At 41.8% G+C, this 22,533-nt stretch overlaps 1 protein-coding gene across 1 annotated transcript; it reads right to left on the bottom strand.

Annotated features, from left to right (window-relative positions):
* GPALPP1 (GPALPP motifs containing 1) lies at window positions 7,061-22,525 on the bottom strand. Its single transcript, XM_021375605.1, has 8 exons — window positions 22,385-22,525; window positions 19,098-19,242; window positions 17,745-17,843; window positions 13,731-13,836; window positions 10,224-10,358; window positions 9,843-10,007; window positions 9,198-9,296; window positions 7,061-7,391 (listed from the first exon to the last, which is right to left on the bottom strand). Exons 1-8 carry the CDS (start codon window positions 22,467-22,469, stop codon window positions 7,173-7,175), a joined length of 1,053 nt encoding a protein of 350 aa, XP_021231280.1. The 5' UTR covers window positions 22,470-22,525; the 3' UTR covers window positions 7,061-7,172.

Below are 22,533 nucleotides of genomic sequence, written 5' to 3'. Positions count from 1 at the left end.
AGACCTTGGGTCAGACTCCATCACTAATATAGGGTTACATGGAATATAGAATCAGAGAAGTGTTGGTTGGGAGGCACCACAGGTCTCTGGTCCAAGCCCCGCTGAAGGAGGGACTGTCTCCAGGGTCAGATCTGGTCAGTGGTTGATTTATCTTGCCAAGACTTGGAAGACTCCAAGGGTGGAGATCCCACAACTTCTCTAGGAAAGCTAATAGAGCTCTGCTCTACCCTCCTGGTAAAGAATTTCCACTGTTCCCATGATTTGCGCTTGTTCCCCTTGCTAAATTGTCTGCCATGACTGAGAAGAGTATGGTGAGGCCATCACTGTGACTCATGTACCTCTAAACAGCAGTTCACTTTCCCATCATATGACTCCTACACAAGCACCAGCAATGTCAAACACCTGGAGCCCATGTTCTCTAGGCTTCTCCCCAGATTGGTACTTTCCTGTTGGACCAGCCATGTTTCTGAATATCTGCTGGAAGCCAGGGTACAGGAACCTTGCCTAAAGCTCTGCCAGCCCATAGGGTTAGTATTAGGGGTAGGGATACAGATAGGGTTAGTTAGAATTAGGGCTGGGGCTAAGATTAGGGTTGAGAGAAATAGAAAGCCTGGAGCAGAAGCAGAAGTGGGGGCAGAGAGGAGATGCTGAAGGAAAGCACTGGATGCAAGAGTGATTGTGTTGTGGTAACTTTTAAATTGAGAAATGGACTAAATGTCTTCACCAAGCCAGCCATTATGACTACCAAAAGAGTGCATAGCCTACATGGAGATGTGTGCAGCAGTAAAACCTTCAACGGGGCCTTTGTCTTAATCTTGGCCAACCTCCTCCTTTGCCATCATTTTGCAGTGGTGAGGGACAGTACCTTCATAGACACAACTCTTTCAGAAGACACATGGGGACTCCATCCTGCCTTGCAGCTGTGAACTCATCCAGCTTCTCATGGAGATCCCAAGATGGTCCACTTCTTTACAGGCAATATTGCAGAGCTCAGTGGTAAATGCCTTCCCCAGGTATAATGTATGTCTTGTAATGGGGGTGCTTGAAAGCGTGTATTCCTTACATATGTGTTCCTTGACCTATTAAAAAAAAATACGATGGGGAATGAAGGAAGGCTTTAAGGCATTTTGAGTTTTGCTGTGGATGGTTTTTGGGTTTGGTTTTTTTTTTGTGAAGAGAGCAGAAATTATCAAGAGTAGACTCAAAAGTATCTCCAAGGTTATTCAGGGCAAGATGATGGGTATAGAATTCCTTCTGGGGAGAAATATGTTTGGTGTTGCATAAAACTTACTGTGTGATGTTTTCAAGGGGGTTGTGCATGATGGTACAGGATGATGGGGGATAGACTAAAAGTGGGGAAAGGAAGGGATCAAAGTGGGTAGGGAAAGACTAAGTCTGAGGAAAAAAAAAAAAGAAGACAAAAGGGAAATAAAAGGGACAGGTGCATACACTTGTCTGAGCCCTGCATGGCTGGCCCTGTGCCAGTTGTGTCACACCATCATCTTCCAAGGCCTTTAAAATTATCCCAGCTGAGCTTCGTTTGCCACAAGCACTCTGCAGCTCTGTTTTCCCCTTTCCACATTTTCCTTGAAACGCACGAAATTGCTCATCCGTATCTTTCAGAAAATGACACTGATGGCAAATGCTGCTCCCTGGTCCTCCCTCTCCAGCACACATCACTGCAGCACCACGTTGCTCTGCTGCAAGGGGTGCAGAGGGGCACAGGTCTTCATGTCTCTCTTTAAGCTGTTTTGAAGTTTAGATTGAAGGGACGAACATGCCATGATGCCCCTTACTTAAAACTCTCCTGTTTTTGTTACAACATGTGAGATTTCTTCTTGTCTTTGTTGTTCTACCATTGGAGATGCAGCTGAAAGCTCATTGCAGAGCTTGTCTGACAATACAGCCTTAGTGACATGCATAATAAGTTTTAGAGTAAATTGTAAATGAGACAAATGGGAACAAAAATCATGCAGTAATGTGTTGAATGGGACTAAAATCTGGTGTCCTGACCACGTGCACAGCCTCTACAGATTTAGCAGTGCAATTTTCTGATATATCAACATGGGTGAGAAAGACCAGAATTTCCTTCCTAGTGATATTTCAAAGCAGACTTTATGGTACTACATGTTTATTTCTTCAGCATCTCCTAATTTGCGTCTTCATTTTTGTGTCTTCAACATCCCCTAATTTGCAAAAAAATTGTGCAAAATGGTCACTGAGAGAGGTGTGTGGCTACACAGTCACTATCCTGCTGAGAACGGGACTGCTGCTGGGGCTGAGGAATGTGGACGTATGCCCATGGGTCTTTGCTGCTTTGGGCTTTGAAACAAATCCTAATTCAAAGGACATAACCAGGGTGGCTTCTGGGTTTGTGGCTGTCATGCTCTAGGGAAGGTGAAGCAAAAGTGGGTTAAACCCTACAAAGCAAAGCGAGTGACAGCAATATTAAGCATCTAGGAGTTTGATTGGACCACTTTTTTTAATAAGGTCTGCTTATGAGAATTGCTTTTGAATATTTATGTTTGGATTGCTTGTTTGGAAGAAGTCACAGCTGCAGCTGCTCCTGCTGAAGTGACAAACAGTCTGTGCTGCTGTCTCCCGGAGACCTCAAGTTTCCACTCAAAAAGATATTTTTTTTCTGAAAAGGCTTGGTTTGCTGTGCTGATTCAAAATCAGTATAATTTCAAAGAGAAATAGGATTTTCTACTGGTCTGAAGGCCACTGTAGGAAAATGGATGGCTGGAACCACAAGGAAGGATGATGGGCTGGTGGAGAATGGGCTTTCAGCTGTTGCAGGGGGACATGGGGAAGATCAGCTCTGCACAGGCACTGCGGCAATTGTAGCATCAGAATGAAAAAGAACAGAAATTCCACGTTTGCTCAAATTATTTCTCAAAGTCACCACCTCCCATTCAGCAGACAGAGCCAGAAGCAACAGGAAGATGTGTCGTGGAGGAACAAATCAACAGGGGCCCGCACATTCCTTCCTCGCTGACTTGAACTAACGATGCTGTCTTCGTTAACGAGTGTGAGAAAAAACCTTGAGCTGCTGGCTGAGACATGCCAACTCTCCAGCTTCTCTCTGCGTGTTAGTTGAAAGATACCTACTTTTGTAGCAGCGCAGGTACGCTGTGATAGCCCCCAGCAGAGCTGAGAAAGGTGAGATGAAGAAATACCTTTGGCTGCTCCTCTGAATGAGGGCTTCAATTTATTTAACACATAATTTGTAAGGACAGGAAATCACATCTATGTGTTTTACCTGAGAATTAGTTCATCATACAATTGTGTGTGTACACAGAGTGGCTCAACTTAAGGATGTAGGCACAGGAAGTTTGCACAAGTTCTAAATTTTCAATGCAATACGACTTTTAACTCGACATACAATTGATAAAATGTTGAACAGAACTAATGAAGTCCCTAAACACAAGGAGTCCTGGGCTCCCAGAGCCCTCAGAGTCATTTCTAGTCTTCTTTTACTTGTAACAGAACCTCTTTTCCTACTGAACAGAAACAGATCCACATTCCTTTCGAGAAGAAAACTAATTTGACAGTGCCATTTTCGTGCTATCAACACGACATCATCAGAACCTTAAATAAACTGCATTTCTACTGATGTTTATTATTTGGGAAATGTACTTCATCTGGAAATGTACATAGTACATCCACTGACTGTAACAACAGATCCAAAAATAACTCTCCATAAATAGCTTTTTAAATCACAAAAACAGAGATTTTTTTCAGGTGACAGTAGTGCTACACCCCAATCTAGCAACATTTTTCTGTATTTTCTGGAGCATCATGGTAGCTCCATGTTTTGCCCTGAAGAACCATAGCACCATAGAATCACAGAGTGGCTTGGATTGGAAGGGACATTAAAGCCCATCCAGCTCCAACCCTGAGCCATGGGTAGTGCCACCCACCAGCTCAGGCTGCCCAGGGCCCATCTAGCCTGGCCTTGAATTCCTCCAGGGATGTAGCAAAGAAATCAGAGTTTTCTCAAGATGTCTTATCTTTTCTTGTCTTGTGTTTTCCTGAGTTAACATGTAACATTCCTTAAAATTACCGTGAAACACCCACTTTGGCACTTACTCACCACATGCTATCCTTCTTCTCATTGGCTTCACCGCCCATTGCCTTCCACATATCTGACATCTCAGAAGAAGAGGAATTTACTCTCCAACAGAAAATGTTTGTGGTGCTGTGTAAAATGTTTCTAACAGCACAAAACAAAGCAGAACACCAGGCTGATGGGCTTTTCACACCCTGCAAAGGCTTCCTGACATCTTGTTACTGGTTACAAAATGGCATTTCCTGACATGTAAGCAAGGCAGCACAGAATAGCAACAGAGACCATTACGTACCTATGGGGAGCCGGTTACCAGAAATGTTCCATGGTAATTAGAGTGATGGTTTTCAGTGAAATAAATTCTTTTTTTTCTATCAAATGAGATTCTTGAAAAATCACCCACTAGCAGTTCTGCAGAAATGCCTTATAGCTTGTCCAAATTGTAGAGGACAGCTCATCTTTTTGTACAAAAGCTTACAGAGCTTGTAATTTACTGAGTTGCTGTTTATTATAATGACTGTTCCAGGCAACAGCTTGACATTGGTAAGAGGAAATTAGTTTGTGTATTAACACAATTCAAAAGTTCACTCCATTTACACAAAGTAACGAAAAGATTAATTTGAACTCTTGGCACTTCCAGTTTCCCCTTAACTCATAACGCAGATTTGAGTTTTTGAGAGGCTGCTTTGTGGCAAAAAAAGAAAAAGAAAAAAAAAAGGAAAAAGAAAAGAAAAACGATTGAGCAAAAGCACGTTCCCAGCTCACCTCAAGGCTTTACTAATTAGAGCTGCACGTCCCACAGATGGAGGCACAGTGACTGCAACGGAACGCCGCATCAACCCTGGAGCGGCTGCCAGGGCTTTTGACAGCTCTCCTCTTGAGCAGCAGCCCAGAGTTTCAGCTCAGCACGGCCTTCACTCAGCACAGCCTTCACACAGCATGGCCTTCACACAACACAGCCTTCACTCAGCATGGCCTTCACACAGCATGGCCTTCACACAACATGGCCTTCACACAACACGGCCTTCACTCAGCACAGCCTTCACACAACACGGCCTTCACTCAGCACGGCCTTCACACAGCATGGTCTTCACTCATCATGGCCTTCACTCAGCACGGCCTTCACTCAGCACAGTCCTTGCTCAGCACAGCCCCAATGGGCTGGAGGCCATGCCAGGGCAACATAGGCAGCAAGCAAAGAGAAGGAACACATCTGGATGGCAAGATTCAGCCATCTATGACATCTGATGACTGGCCCTCTGTTTGGAGGAGAAGGGAGCAAAGAACAAAAACGAAGGCAACAGCACCACCAACAAACTCCTAATGCAAGCAGCTCTCGTTTGTGCAAATGTTCCTGCTAACAAATTGCTGAACGAGCAAAGACTGCTCAAGTGTGCTCTCTAAGCATGTCCCAACAAGTGATACTGAATGAATTTCTCAAGGCGGTTAGGCTTCCAAAAGTGGGCACGAGGATTATTTTTTGCAAACTATGAAGATTTAGCTAGTCATGTGGTGACTGCTCTGTTACTGTTTTAGGTGTCTAAAAAAAACAACTGATCAAACAACGACGGCCGTATTTCACACTCTCTTAATACTGCCTTTCCAACCACGAAATTGTGGAATTGCAGCAGAGATGCTATATGGCTCCTGGTTGCAGAGGAGCTTCCCTTTTGATCAAACAAGGAAGGAAACAACTTGGAAGGAAAGAACCTAGGAAGAGTTACAAGACCAAGTTTTTAGCCATTAGTTTGTGTGACTTTACTACTTTTCTGAAAGAGTGGTCAGGCTCTGGAATGGGCTGCCCAGGGAGGTGGTTGAGTCTCCGACCCTGGAGGTGTTCAAGAAACGTTTAGACATTGTGGAGAGAGACATGGTTTAGTGGGGTTATTGGTGGCAGCTGGATAGTTGGACTGGATGATCTTGTAGGTCTTTTGCAACCTTGCTAATTCTATGATTCTATGATTCTATGACTTGTTGGGTCATTGCTTTGCTCACACAAATGTCACAGTAGCCTTTTTTTCCAAATGACACTGAACCACGTGATGTTTAACGCGCAAAATGTGCCACACTTCCAAACAAGTTGCTGGGGTCTCGTGCATAAAGTTCTGTTCATGTTTATATACCTCCAATGACTCTTTAAAAAAAGATCCTGAGCATAACTTGAGAGGAAGAAAAAGACTACAGAACAAGTCTATTTTAAATAAGTAACTCGACTCATTTTAGCTGCCACACATTCACACATGTAAGAGCTAAAGAATTCTAAGCATGGATGTAGATTTTTTTAAATGTCGTATTTATTTCCTTTTTGATACCAAAGAGCTGTTCTGCTCTGCGAAGTAACTGACAAAATTAGTTTAATTCTGGTTTAATTTTCATGTGGTATTTGCTTAAAAGAGATGGATTCTCTGATGCTAAGCTCTGCAAATTGAAACTTCAATTCGATTTTCTCTTCATTTATACCATCTTTTTATAATTAAACCTGCAAATCATGAGGTTTTATTGCTGCTTCTGCTATTGCTAGCTCTTTCTGCTACAATACAGGAATTGTACAAGGGTATAACTTGCAACAACACAAACACACAGTCTCCAAAATACAAGTACTGTGTGGAGGTAAATGGTGCCATTTTAGTTCATACTTCCCAGCAAAAAGCTTATCAAGCAATGTCCTGCCCAACCACAAGCCTAAAGGGGATTTCTGCCCAAACTTCAGGTCAGGCTCAGCAAGTGTACCTTAAGAATGGTAAGAGAAAAGAGGAAACTGCCAATTCCACTGCAAGATACATTCTAAAGCTCCTTAAAATAATATTTTAATTAATTATTTTTATGCTAGCAAAAAACCCTCGACAAAACCCAAACTAAAAAACCTTAGCAAGTTCACATTTTCTGTAGTTTCCTTCTTCCTTTTTTTTTTTTAAATACCAGCACTTTCCTCAATCAGCTTAGTTTTGTACAGATGACCCTCCACAGTATAGTACTTACAGACAAGTAAAACTAGTTCAACATCAGGATATTTATTCTGCGTACAAATATTTACAGAAAAAAATACTTAAAAAATTAAGTATTCAAATCTTACTTGACTTCAAAAAAGCTTCATGCTTTTACATTATAAAAACATATTGCCTTTACTGTGCTCAAATTTAGAATTCAGATCCCTGGATTTTCTTATCAGGGCTTTCTTCTGTGCTTCATCAAATCGATTGACTTTGAGATCCTGCTCTCGGTCAAACGGCCTTCTCTCCTGAGGTTTGTTCTTTTCTTCAGATGCTTTGCTCTTCAGCTTTTTCTGATGTATGTCCATGAGAGACTCCGATCTCTTTGTCTCCTGTAAAAGTGGGAAGAAAGAGGAGGGAAGAAAGTATTACAAAATATTAACAGCACGCTGAAAATCGAAATGGAGAGATTGGCCAGGAATTGGAAAGACAAAAAAAGAAACCTTATGAATTGGAAAACAGAATGATAAATTTAACATGCACTGTGCAGAAAGCACATATACTCTTGTCTGTGCAAAGTAAAATACACATAATTCACTGCCACTGATGTTAAAAATACCTATAATGTTCTTGAATCTCCACATCCAGTGAAGATAAATGCAAAAGAAATATATAAGATGCTCTGCCATGAGTAGCAGAAAAAGAGACAACAGACCAAGAGAAAGATCCTAAAATATATGTCCCGTTTCTTGTACACTTCCTCTAAACATCTGGTTGTGGAACACACAATCTATATTCAGAAGATTCACTTCCCTTTGCCCTCTACTTCCTCACATACAATAATAATTCATATATGACATAAGAAAGAATTCTTATGGACAATACTTACCTATGATGTAACTGCATCAATGTCGACAGAATTGCACCAGAAAACATATATACCAACACTAGCTAACACTAAGAAACCATTATAAGTACTAAAGCTCTTGTTTTAGGAAAGTGTCCTTGATAAAAAAAAAAAAAAACAATGGAGTAAGAAAAAGGAAAGAAGAGAGCAAAATCATTTATTATAAAACAAACCAACACAAACAGAATAGAGCTCAAAAGAAAAAAAACACAAAAAAAACCACCTGAACCAAACCCCAGTGCAAGAAACACTCCTCTTAAATGACATACTTTCTGCAATTTTTGGAGAGAACTCCATCAACCTTAGAAACAGTACAGGTATTTGTGTGTTTTATTCTGCAGCGGTACAGAACAAAACTCAAGGTTTTACACAGAAGTTATTCTACTGTCATCGTAATGACGGAGGAGGCAGAGAATATTAGAATATTCCAAGCAGGCAAGGACCCTTAAGGATCATCAGGTCCAAGACAGTATGCTAATAGTTCTGGATTTGCAAGCCTGTAAGTCAAGAGAGACGTGATTTAATGAACCACAAATAAATTATTAAAAGTGCCAGATAAACTCCAATCTTGTAATATAAGCCAAGGCTGCCATTCTCAAGTTAATTATACTCTCACGAGACCTGACTGCCTTCCGTAAGACTTCAGGCCATAAATCAGGGAAGAACAGGAAAGAGCAGCTGTAAGGCAGGCGATCCTCCATGTACTGTGGTGGGCAAGGTTGGCAGGCAGACAAGCGAATTTGACATGGACATCAAGTTTTCAGTAATGAGCATCTGTCTGTGAAAATTAATTGCTTCTGTACAGGTTGAGAAAAACTTCACGTAATAATGCTGTTATAATGAGGCAGTGAGGCAGTTGATTATAGCATGTATCTGCCCACGAAGCCTCTTTTGGGTTAATGTGTATTTTGTCCTAAAAGCTAAACTCTTTACTGTTTTGTTTTTTTTTTTCTTTTTGGGATATGGGTAATTCTGTGAAGTAAGCTAATATTTGAATCAAGCACCAACCAAGTCCTGATCCAAGGATAATTTAAGTAAAATATAGCCTTGCACTGGGACAATACACACAAAATGGTACTCTGCCACATTGTCTGCAGCAGCTTAAGGACACAATCCTGCTCTTGTTGAAATCAATGGCAAATATTCTAATGACTTAAACAGTAGGTCTGGGGCCTAAAGGGGAAGAATATAGTGGTATCACCATGGAAACCAGCAGTACTAGCAGTGAGAACACAAAAAGTGAAGAATTGAAGAAAATGCGCAAAGGGAAGTATTATGCTATTGCACTTACATTATATGAAGCCACCTGCTCAACAAGTCTCTTGTCTCTCCCAGATAATACAATTTCTTCATTATTCTTACTGGTTGACTTCTTTGCCTCTTCTCTCTCCTGATGAGTGGAAACAAATTACACACTACAGTTATCAGAATGTCTGAAGTATAAAGAAAAGAAATCTATATTTACTTTAATTAAATCTGGAGGGCAGAGGCCACAGTTTTTGCTCAGCTTGACAGAAGAAGAAAGTGGACACACTAATTGGAAATTCAATGAGCTGACACAGAATAACTGACTACTGCAGATGAGAGAGGGAGCAAATGAATACCAAAATGGTTATTTCCCCTGCTTTATCTTTAAGACTGAATTAATGAGTTTTGGTAACAGAGAGAAAAAAAATGAGAAGACATTTTCCACTGAAGAGCTCAAATGTGTTTTCACAGAATACCAACAACATATTTAAACACTACCTGTATATATATCTGAGGGCAGTATATGTGCGTATGTGTATATGCATATATTAAGAAATTACATAGATACGAACATATATTCATGTTTATATGAATACAAACATTTTTTCACACACATACATATATATATATATAGCAATCATATATATTTTATATATAAAAATACACGTACAAGTGAATAAATGCTCACCTTGGCTTTTCTCTCTCTGTCGGCTGGAGTATCTGTCCACACAGATCTATCACCTGATTTGTCTTCAGCTCTTCTCTTGAATGTTCTTGGGCCAAATCCAAAGCTTTTCAGTTCAGGTGGAAGTTCTGTCATCCACGATTCCCTTGTAACTTGCTTGGGTTCATCCTTTAAAAAAGAAAGTTGGTGAAAAAAACACAAGCAGACAACCAATACCTACCATCTGGATCTTTGACATTCTAGCAGAAATCATCATTGTTATTTTGTATTTACAATTGCAACCATCATGAGCAGAACTGTGCATGACTATGTCTTTGCAAACCCAAAGAAAAACACAAATGCACACCGTCAGCAAAATACTGGAAGTGAAAAAATCCAACTTACACTGTCTGCTGAGGTAAGTTTTTCCTTCATTCTCTGAGCTCTGCGTTCAAATTCTTGAGTCACATCAGTCTCCACTGGTCCTTTTGCTGGCATTGGGCCTATAATGTTGTCTTCTTCCTCGCTACTATCCGTTGCCTTCCAAAAATAAAACGTTTCTCTCAGTCATACTGTTAAGACCCTGAAGAAACACTTCATTTTCATAGGATTGGAATGATTTTATCTAGGAGAGCATATAAACCTGATGAATTTGCCTTTGCAATAACAAAATTTTTGTTAACAATTCTGTATGAGAACTCCTCAAGCACTTGAATATGGATACTTAACATCCACATCTTCCAGAGTCTCACTTCTTATCTGAGAAAAATACAATGGTAAACACAGTGGCAATAAACAACATTGTACTGCTACTTCATGTTGCCTGCAGCCCCTGAGACTGTATACAGATAAGAAACATGCAGGCATACCACTTTGATACCCTGAGCTTCATTATCACTAGTAAAATTTGGATGCATCTCTGTAGTAAGGATTGCAATTTCACACTGCAAGAATTGTTCCCTGAGCTCACAAGGATAGTAGGAAGATCAATAATTACAGCGGCATGCACTGTATTACACCCAACTTTGGGTATATAGTATCTGCAAGTCTAATCTCTTGGTTTTGTTATTCACTTCTGCAATCCCTTCTGACATTGCTTTCTGAACAATTACATTATTCGAAGAGCTGCTGAAAAAGCTAAGTTCTGAAGGGACTAGATGCTAGGAAGAATCTTTGTGGGTGCAAGGGATTGTACAGAAAGTTCATAGCTCCCTCTGAGTTGAAAACAGTGCAGATTGCAGAAGTAGAACTGGGCAGAATGCAGAAAAGGGCGATGCTGCAGCATCGTGGAAGCAAAGCTAAGGAGCTTCGCATCTACAGAAGTAAAAAGATTCAGCCTGAAAATGTGGGCAATAAAGCAATTGGAGTAGGATGATAGCAAGGCTGTACGCTCAGGGTGCACAGAGCATTACTTCAGAGTGCAACATGGTGGTAAAGTTTCAGATGAACAATGAGGGATGAGGGAAGAACACCTTGTTTTGTCAGGCCAAACTTTACCAGGTAAATACCTTCAAACTAGACATGACAATAGCAGGAGAAGAAATGCTCAGTAGTGATAAGCAGTGGAGAACCCATATCAGTACCCTTCTGTGTACAATAAGGCCTCTGGGGCAGAGGTGGCTCAGGACCTGCAGCGGAGAATGAGTGAGCAGAGAACAGAATTACACTGGAAGAGCCAAAAAGCAGGAATACGTGGAATGGAACTGTGGAACCATGGAATGGAACCAAGGTTGGAAAAGACCTCTAAAATCATCTAGTCCAACTGTGGTGAAGGACACGTCACGTCAAAGTCAACCCATCCCTACCATGCCCACTGACCACGTCCCTCAGTGCCACAGCTACACAGCTCTTGAACACCTCCAGGGATGGCGACTCCACCACCTCCCTGGGCAGCCTGCTCCAATGCTTCCAAAATGGAAGACAGGTGAAAGGAGGACAGTAGTAAAGGTATCTTGCTAGTCTGAGTTCAAGCCCAAGGCTTCAGATTGTTTATGGATGGCAACCCACTGCTATTGAGAGGTTTGGACTAAGGAAATCAGAATACAGCAAGTGTGAAATTACACCTGCGTGTGCCATTTGCTGCAGTGGTGAGCTTTTTAACAACACTGTTCCAAGCCAGCCAAGGCTCTGTCTGCCTTCAGCAGTCAGCAGATGTAAGGGCAGTGCAGGAGGTGAGCTGGCAGGTAGCAAGAGACACAGAAGTGTATAGCAGTGAACTACAAGGTGCAAGAAGAGGATCAGCAAATCTAAACGGCTGTGTGAGTGGTAGCATCAAATACAGAAAGGCTGAGGATGCTGAGAAATAGCTGGTCGTTTATAAACAAGAACAATGAGAACAGGTAACACCAATTTCTCTTACAATTGTTCCCCAAAGTATTTACATGGTCAATTTTTCACTAACTACCAGTGCAATACTGCTTTAGGGAATTAGGGGACTGTATTCTCTCTTTTTTTATTTTCTGAACTAGGAGCTGGTGGAGAAAAAGAATAACTACATTGAGAAACCAAGCTAATATAACAACGCCCTCTTCCTGTGCACAAATAATAAAAAAAAAAAAGCAAAAATACACTGCTTTCATAATAAATTGCATTGTAAAGTGGTTGAGGATGAAAGACATTCCATGCTGGGCTTTAATTGAGGAAGCGTGTCTCATTTCCTTTCTCATGTCTTAAGTTCAATTCACTCCATTACCATCTGCCTCAAACAAGATGCAATTTAAAACAACTGCCCCCATGTCTGGAGAGGAAATTGATACAAAGTGAAGAGTCAGCAGGGAATAAGCCGTCTCTAAAGGTGTATTGAAATAAAAAAAACCCAAAAGATTAGAACAAAATAAAAAAAAAAATTACTCATCATTTTCAAAGGTTAACAAAACAAGAATATTTTCAAAAAGAAAAAAAAAACCAAAATAAACTTCTATGTAACAAGCTGATGCTCAAAGATCTGTTCAGGAGAAAGAACACTTTTCTGGTTTGTTTGTAAGATGGATGAACAAACCAGTTTTGACATCCCTGCCTCAAGAGATTTGTCATTATGGTAAACTGCTTAATCGTTATTTGCAGTTATAAGCTGATGCGCATCTAAAAAATGTCAGACAATCATTCTTCATGATAGATTGTGACTACTCTCACTGTAGGAGGTCGGAGAATGACATACATTGCAAACACTAATCGAAAAGTGAAGTTTTAGAGCAGCTGTTGTCTCACTCCTTCCTCACACGTCCTGTACTGTCTGGGGAGTTAAAGAAAACCTAAGTATTCTAGAAAAAAAAAGCAGAATAACAGTGGAGACAAGTTAATTTTCACAAGAAATTAGTATTTACTTTATTACAGCATGAGAGCAATTCAATCACCTAAACACTGGTACCCAGTGCCATTTTGGATGTCTGAGAGTAACCTGCTCAAGAAGGTTGTGAGTTTCTTTTGAATAAACGTATTTAACATCTCCGATAGTAATCATCTTAAGGAGGTGAAGGTATGGGAAATACTCAGCCCTTCCTCTTGACCCCACCTCAATGAACAAAAGAATAAGACCTTAATTTATAGATAAACATTTTCATTCTAGTAGGTCTTAATGTTTTCACTGATCTGAACTTTGCTGTAATGTTCACTGGTGAAGGACACGTTACACTGAAATAAAGAATGGTAAAACATCAGGGAGAAATACTGTGACTTCAGTTTTGGATGCCTACATCACTTGCATTCAGTGCACCATTGGTCTAACAGCAAAATCACAACAAAGCAGACCAGCTCGTTTCTTTTTTAGGCTTACTTATGTTTCAGCATTTGATGCAGACACCTTCTGGTCTAAAATTAAACTGTCATGTACAAAAGTAAGTATAAACAAGCTCCTGCTTGTTTAAACGTTTCAGGTGGCTTGTACTCAAACAAAAGACTGCTGATCTCACCAACCTGGGTGAACTGTGATGAAGCAGATGGTCCTATTGCAGATCTGCTACTCCCGGTGTCCTGTGCAGATTTCCTAAAGCCAGGTGGTAATGCAGGACCTATGATGGGCCTCAAGTGGAAAAGAAACCATTTTATTATTATTTTTTTTAATTGGAAAGAAGAATTAAAAAAGGAACCATTGTGGACAGTACATTAAATGGACATCCTATCACTTGCTGAAAAAAAAAAAGAAGAGATTAATTTAAAAATTAAAACAAAGTGTAATTCTATAATTCCTTTTCTTTCCAATGGCAACTATGCCTCTTATGTGCACACCATAGGAATAATCAAGTGCATAAGAACAGTTGGACTCTATTTTCCACGAGGACCTCTGCAGACAGCTGGAATGCAAGATAACTGGAACAGTCATGGCACGTAGTCATGGAAATCCACTCTTCTTCCCTAGCTTCTTTCACCAGATTCAACAGCAATGGGAGGTCATATATATGTATACAAACACACACTACCTTTTCTCTAGCAGCAAAGCTGGTTTTGCTCATCTTTGCCTCACGCTACTGTTTCACTGCTCTTTAAAACATAAAAATCAGAGCAGTGCACTGATTCAAGTTTGTTTTCCCTTGGAGGAAGAAGAGAGGAGAAGAAAGGTTTTGTGATCCCCTGTCACTTTGCCGATTTGTTTTTTGAAACTCAGCAAGCAGTACGATAATTCAATTGTCTCCAGGAACATAGAAAGGTGAGAATGTATTCTCAGTGGTGAAAACAGTTCAAAGTATACTACAAACAGCACCTGCAGCGCTGAAAAGACCACAGTAGACAAGCTCCTCTTTTAATAATCACCACCATATTCCTCAGGGCTAATAAAAACGCAAACAATTATCACCTAAAGGAACATCCCAGTGTAGTATCCTCACAATCTATCAGACAGAGACTTATGATGATCTCCAGTCTCAGAGATTTTCGGCAATCAAATGTAACGCAACGTGAATCAAATTATTCTAATTACGGTCTACTAACTCAAGGATAATCTAATCAGCACAGCCCTGCTGTAGTGATGTTATTATCGGGTTTGAGGAGGGGAAATAAAAAGCAGAAAATCCTGCCAGAAAGGCAGCCACAGCCAGCCAGCCACAAGCAATAAATGTGAGCTCAGGCCATGGCAAGGGCACTGGTGAAGACTTCAAATCCAGGCAAGAGGTCTGGGTTGAATGTGAAGTTCCATCCCCACCTAGCTGCTGTAAAAAAGAAACAGTTTTTATTTTCCTCCCTTCCTTTCTGATTGCTTGCTTATTAAAACTGGATTTTAGGGTCCCAGTATAAAGAGACTGAAGTTAAACCCACGCAGATACAGCCAAAATAATCTTTTAGTACGCAGTTAGCTTTATTTTGAGGGGAAAGGGAGTTAACCGAGCTATAAAAGACTTCTACTAAAATATATAGGAACATCTCTGCTGTGGGCTGTATCACTGCATCTTGTGAAAAGGAGCAGATCTCAAGTATACTGCCTTGCTTCTGTCACTGCTCAAAGGCTCTTCCACCAAACAGACAAATGGTTCCCAACTCGTCCCTCCCACGCTGTCTGTTTCTCTGCTTTTTTCCACATGAATAACCCTGTTGCTCAGGACTTTCCTCAGCGGCACAGAGCTGACACGAGCCCTGACAGCTTCCTGGATGGCCAAACAAACTCTGAGCAGTGAGGCAGATCTCATTCCAACTCTTGAATGCATTTTTCTGCCGTTGGTAACTTTGGTACTTATCTACACTCATCCAGAAGAAAAATACTAACTTACTAAGAATTTCACTTCATAATATAGGATTTCATATACGGCAAAGAACACTTTCCTGCTGTTGGGTTTTGAGTCCTTGCTAAAGCCAGCAAGAAGATGGGCATGTCAGCATTCTCCTGATGTTTAACTTTAAAGAAAAAAAAAAGATAACCTTCGCTCTTTATCTAGATGCATGGTTTCTTCTGGAAGCTTTACAAGTACTGTACCTCTGTCTAACATTGATAAGCAGCAATATCTTTCCTAAAGTTGAAGGAATTCTGTTCATATATGTTTTTTTAAGCTGAAATGATTCAAACAAATTTTAAAGAGCTGCAACTTCCCACACAGGCTGCTCTTAATTATGAATATTTGTTTTGACAAGTCTGGAGAAGATACAACGGAATAAAAGCTTTTCTAAAAGAATGAGTAAGTCACACGGAGCTAAGAAACGGTATATCTACCTATTGAAACACGTACTCTTGCATTCTCTTCAGTTCTTCAAGGCTAAGTTGGCAGCTGGCAATCCACTCACTCCAAGGGACAATGCAGTGGGGAGACAGCAGCGCTGCATCTACACCCTGCACAGCTCATGCTCCTCCGTGTGTCAGCACAAGCAGACAGCCAGCTGTACGGAGGTGGAAGACAGACAAGGCTCGTCCCACACATCGCACCTTGCCCACCTATTCATGGAAATGGGCTGGTGCCAACAGCTCTGCTCAGTCTGCGTGTGAGAAGCTGGTGCACGATGAGCGAGGACAAAAGAGCTAAGAAGAGCAGACTCTTCCCTCTGAATTAAATGCAAGCTATCCACTACTTTGGAAGCGAACTGCCTAGCAGAAAAAGAAGTTGTGTGTGAGTATACAGAAATCTTGAGCATAAAAGATGAATGAGCACCTGTGTCATCTCTCTCACCTTCAAATTGCAAGCTACCTCTTCATTTTTCCTCTTTTCCTTTGCACACTTTGACATAACACTTTACAACGTGAGTATTCATGCAAAAAATCAAGAAAGCAGGAAGTTTACCTCAGCTGATATTAAATGTGACAAGGATTTCTTTGGGCTGCTTTACTAGAAATCACATTATTTTTTAGTAGCTACCTACATTTTATAACATAAGAAGAACACACTGTGCATATGTGAAAGGTAAGAAAAAGAATGAGAGTAGTTCCTCTTGGTGCTTTGAAAGCTCCAAATGAGCCCACTGACACCTTGTAATCACAAGAGAGTTTGTCAATCACAGCAAAGTATGGCCAAAAAGGATACGAAAAGGTTACTTCCAAATAACCATAGGTCAATACACTCAGGTTTCCTGAACTGCTGCCAAGCACCATAAAAATGTATCCAACCAAAGAAAATTCAATTTTGAAAATTGCTTGCAGACAGTACACTGTACGCAACTTGAGAACAAATTGAGTCACCTCCCTAGCATTGAACACCCATACCTGACAGGTAGCTATTGATTTATTTTATCTATCACCTCTCCATTGCTCTGAGGAAGATAACAGTGATCAAGGGACTGTAATCTACCTTTCATGAGTAAATGCCTCCTTGGAAGTACAGATTTCTGTATGGGCTATTTCTAATGATAGAAGAAGTGCATAGATTGATGCAAAACTAGGAGGCTGTGAGACACAGCTAAATCCTGAATGGACAATCCATAAATAGTTTTCTTTTTTAGGTATTTTGTAATTACCTGCAATCAAACAGAAAGCTTCCTGGTAGAAAGGCTATAAATAATGCTTATCTGGTTAGACATCACACCCTGCTTTCTAGAAACCTACATGGTTCAGATAAATTTTCTATCTAGAGAAGGGTAAAAAATAAGCCTTGGTGCATTAGCAAGCAACAGTTACAATCACCAGCACTGTTTTACACCACACAAGAGCTAACTGCCCTACTCCCTCCCAGCCCAAGAATGAGCCACACAAGTAGGGGTCCTTGCACCATCACTTTGTTTTTCTTGCACTGATCCAAGACCTATGATTTGAAATGGAAGAAATGTGACATTCAAAATATAAATCAGATAATTCATTTTTTTCTTTTTCTCTCCAGCTTTCCAAACAGTACTAGCAGGGCTGTGTGCTCTGTTTCAAGGGAATGCTGCTCTTGCTCTCAAAAATGTGGAGGAAGCAATTCTAATCATCTGAATCTGAAATGAAGAATTGAAGCGTTCTCTAATAGGGACAGAAAATATTTTACCTAAAATAATTATCTTTTAAGAAAAAGAGCCTGAATATAATAACATTTTAATTACCTCTCTGGAGAATCATCCTCTTTTTTAAATCCAGGAGGAAGAGCAGGCCCAAAAAAGCCATCATCATCATCATCATTTTCCTGAATTCTTTTTGGCTTCCTGCAAATATAAAGATTTCAGTTAATAATTACCTTGACAAGCAGAGCAATTATCTACATTTTAAAAAAGGAAAAACTAAAACATAAAAATGATTTCAGACAGTCTTGTGTACTAAATAGCTTGCTGTTACCAGGGAAACAGTGCAAAAGGATCCAAAATAATTTGAAGCAATTAAAAATTTGGGAGTGGAAGCTTCACTTCCAAAAATGCTTTGACATTTAAGGGAAAAAAAAAAACAACAAAAACATTAGGAGTGCTTTTGCAGGAGAAAGGAAAGTAATATAATGTTAAAATAGTATTTCTATTTACAAAGTAATTTTAAATTCAGCACAGTTCTTTCTGCATTTGTATACAGCTGTCTGCATTTTGACTAGGAGTTTTCGCAGTTAACTGAAAAGCTGTTAAGAAAGACAACAAGAGAAAAGTGAGTAATATTTACCCTAACACTCAAAGACACCATAAGTGTCTTACACAAGGCCAAATAGAAACACCAAGTTCTCAGCACAGCCATTGTGAGTAACTCACTCCACAGAAAGAGAGTATGTGCAAGCTTCTGCTATTTACTACACAGTTTTTATTCTAGTTGGTTTAAAAGAACACAGGAATTCATATGCACAAAAAAATAGTTCTTATGACCAAATGAGACAGTATGCTAGAAACGGAGTCAAACTCATGTACCAAATAACTTATATGGATTACAAGAAGACTCTCCTCAGCAAATTAAGGGTTTTATTGCTTAAATTGCAGAACTAAACCCATACATAAAAATAGATAGATCAAATTCCCCTAAAAAACTTAGTTCTATCCTAAGGAGTCAGACAGGTAAGCTGACCTTTCTTGACCTCAAATAATGGCTGGGGGAACGGTTTTAAAATAAAAGAGAGAAGATTCAGGTTAGATGTTAGGAGATTTTTTACTCAGAGGACTGTGGGGTACTTGCACAGGCTGCCCAGAGAAGCTGTGGGTGCCCCATCCCTGGAGGAGCTCAAGGCCAGGCAGGATGGGGCCCTGGGCAGCCTGAGCTGCTGGGTGGCACTGCCCACAGCAGGGGGTTGGAACTGGATAGCCTTTGAGATCCCTTCCAGCCCAAACTTCTATGACTCTGCGGTTCTATCAACACGGAAAACAGCTCATAATGTTTTAAGAAGAGTTTGCCTTTTTGTTTATGTAACACTGTTTCTCATATTGTATACAGACACCCTTCCGTTGCAATTTCTGTAACAATGTAAAGACACAACCTGAGAGCAGACTCACTTGGGTTGTGAAGCTCCTTCTGAATCCTCTGCAGAATCTCCACCTGTGCCTCTCAGCAGAGCAGCAGATTCCGAGTCGTCATCACTGTCAGGAGTTTCTGAGCTGCTGCTGCTTCTGTAGTCCGGGGGCAACGCTGGTCCTGCAACTGAGCACCCAGAGTTACAGGGGATGTTTGTTAAACGTTTCAAATGAGCCCTATCTGTCTTGGTACTCCTCAAACACCTGTCTCCCTGGAGGTTATTCCCAGCTCAACGATGCATGAACAGCAGGCACAGAGCTCAGCATGCTGCTGAAACAGGGATGCCTCAGCTTCCAGATATCTGCCAGAAGGCGGAGAATGGGGCTCTCATGCTCCAGCCAGCACTCTGCTCTCTGGACTAAGGAGGAGGACAAGATATCCCAGCTAAGGGGAGGTTCAAGCACTAACACCGCTAACAGCTGTCTCCAGCAGCATCCTCACAAGCATGCACAGATCTTGCTTCCTCTATATGTATATTGGTCTGACTCTCATAACAAATGCCCTCCAGATAAGAGGCTTGATACAGGTACCCTCAAAGGCTTCCTGGACCCAGGGCAGCCCACACAGGGCCAGCACAGTTCTGCACAGCACTAGCAACTACCCAATACCACGGAGATGTGACTATGCTGGTGATTGAACTCTGCAACATGCACACCATTCCTCCTTTTAATATTTCAAGCACTGAAGCTAAGACTGACAGGACAAAAATCTGTTTGGTGGGGAAAAGGCATTGTTAACTATATGAATAGTCAAGGATTGAATGAAAAGATGAGGTGCAATAAAACCACACAAAAGGAGAGCAACAGGAAATTACATCTTTAACCAAGATTTTTTTTTTTTTGATGGCACAAAGCAATGCCTGATGCAGACTGATGTTCCATTGTTAGCTGACAAAAAGCAAGGCAGAAATTGAGACCTTCAGGTGAGCTTTACAAAGCTTTTATCTGTCTTTAGCAAAAGATACAGAGCAAGGACAGTTCCGTAGTTTTGATGCATCCAGATAGATCTGCCACTTTGTTTTCTGATTTGATGGGATGGACCTTAGCCAGGACATACAAATATGTGTACACATGGAAAAACAGACCAAACCAAAAAAACTAACAAAACAAACAAAACTGTTCAATGGATGAGGAACTGGTGGCAAGATTGTACCCAGAGCGGTGGTCAATGTCTCAATGTCTGGATGGAGATCAGTGACGAGTGGCGTCCCTCAGGGGTCAGTACTGGGACCGGTCCTCTTTAACATCTTTATCAATGACACTGACAGGGGGATTGAGTGCACCCTCAGCAAGTTTCCAGATGACACCAAGCTGTGTCATGCAGTTCACACACTAGAGGGACAGAATGACATTTAGAGAGACCCAGACAGGCTAGAGCAGTGGGTCCAGGAGAACCTCATGAGGTTCAACAAATCAAAGTGCAAAGTCTTGCACCTGGGTTGTGTCAACCCCTGCTACCAGTACAAGCTGAGGGATGTAAGGACGGAACACAGCCCTGCAGAAAAGGACCTGGAGGTACTGGTGGATGGCAAGCTGGACATGAGCCAGCAATGTACCCTCACAGCCCAGAAAGCCAACTGTATCCTGGGCTGCATCAAAAGCAGCGTGGCCAGCAGGGCAAGTGAGGTGATCCTGCCCCTCTGCTCTGTGCTGGTGAGGCCTTGCCTGGAGTGCTGCATCCAGATGTGGAGTCCTCAGTACAGGAGAGATGTGAACACACTGGAGTGTGTCCAGAGGAGGACCACAAAAGTGATCCAAGGGATGGAACATCTACCCTCTGAAGACAAGTGAGAGAGCTGGAGCTGTTCAGTCTGGAGAAGAGAAGGCTCTGGGGAGACCTGAGAACAGCCTTTCAGTATCTAAAGGGGAGCTACAGGAAAGAAGGGGACTCTTAAGCAATGTCTGTCGTGATAAAACAAGGGAAAATTGTTTCAAACCAAAAGAGGGGAGATTTAGATTGGATACAAGGAAATTTTTTTACAATAAGGGTGGTGAGGCACAGGAACAGATTACCCAGAGAGATGCTGGATGCCCCATCCCTGGAGCCATTCAAGGTGAAGCTGAGCACCTGATCTAGCTGTAGTTGTCCCTGTTCATTGCAGGGGAGTTTGACTAGGTGGCCTTTAAAGGCCCCTTCCAACTCAAACGATTTTACGATTTATGACAAACGAACAAATAAAGAAGACAACCCAGCCTAGCCTATAAAGTTCAAGGTAAGAGAGAACCAACAAATGAATAATAAATAGCCAAAAAGACTCAAGAAGATGTGGTCTGAGAAAAAAAACACTTAACACAAGGCATTAAGAAGACAAACAAACCCAACACAACATCTTTCACCAGCAAATGAAGAAGAGCTTCATTTGGTCTGAATGGAGGCAGGACTTGGAGTGAAGGGAGCAAACAGTTGCACACAGAGAAATGGGTCATGGCTCTGTAAGCCAGAAAGAACAAGAGAAACCAGCGCTGTGTAAGGAGGAGGCTGGTCCCACCAACGTGCTGACAAACACCAATGCTTTCTGCCCCAGCTCCTTCACACCATTCTCTCCACTATGCCAGAGAGCAAGCCTGTGTGGGCTGTGCAATGAAGTAGATCAGGGAATTCAGCAGACATAAAAATAACATTGCAAAAAGCAGCACCCCCCTGGAAGAGCTGCCTGAGTGGCGCAACCACAAAATGCAGAGCCCAGCTCAGGAAGGAAATGGGCATTTATTGACTGGGGACAGGGAAAAGAAGAGTCACCTGCACACGGTGAAACAAACAGAAGAGAAAGACTTGAGAGAATGGGGATGGAAATGCGTATGGTGATGGTACTGACTAATAATCAGCACGGGTGAGGAAAACAAAGCCAAATAACAACAAGAGCGGAGAAGAAGGAATGGGAATTGCTAAATATCGGTTCTAAGGAGGGCAGCCAAATTCTAGCGGGACGTCTGTGAATGGAACACCCTGTGTAAGAGTGGAAAGAGATCACTGGAGGGACGGAGTGCCAGGAAACTGAAACTCGCGAGTGAGGACGAGCAATGGATGAAGCAGAGCAACAGAGAAAGCAAGGCAGCAACCAGAGCTCGGGTCTGACCGAAATGCATGTTTCACTGCTGCCCGAGGGGCCATCCCCGTACTGCTGTTCTGACGTGCCCTCCTGGTAAATGTTATTAATTCACGTTCGCCGCTCACTGGTTTGGCACAGCAGGACGGCCCCGCGCAGCCCGTGCCCTCCCCACGCCCCGCGCGGGCGGTGCCGCCCCCTCCCCTCAGCGCGGCGCCTCACCCTGGCTCAACTCCTCATCCGGGTCCTCCTCGGCGCGGCGCGGGAAGCCGGGCGGCAGCGCGGGGCCGATCAGCTCGCGCGCCATGGTGAGGGGCGGGGCCGCGCGATGACGTCAGAGGGGCGCCGGCCTGGGCGGGTTTAACCCCGGA

Source organism: Numida meleagris, chromosome 1 (genome assembly GCF_002078875.1).
Source record: "Numida meleagris isolate 19003 breed g44 Domestic line chromosome 1, NumMel1.0, whole genome shotgun sequence".
Classification (NCBI taxonomy): Eukaryota; Metazoa; Chordata; class Aves; order Galliformes; family Numididae; genus Numida; species Numida meleagris.
This window is presented reverse-complemented; position numbering and strand designations above follow the sequence as displayed.

Excerpts from the sequence above, each read along its gene's own strand:
- GPALPP1 (XM_021375605.1), bottom strand. The coding sequence starts at position 22,469 with ATGGCGCGCGAGCTGATCGGCCCCGCGCTGCCGCCCGGCTTCCCGCGC. Across the intron at positions 10,008-10,223 it reads AACTTACCTCAGCAGACAGT|GATGAACCCAAGCAAGTTAC; the intron begins GTAAGTTGGATT and ends TCTTTTTTAAAG. Across the intron at positions 7,392-9,197 it reads AGCAGGTGGCTTCATATAAT|GAGACAAAGAGATCGGAGTC; the intron begins GTAAGTGCAATA and ends CCACTTTTACAG.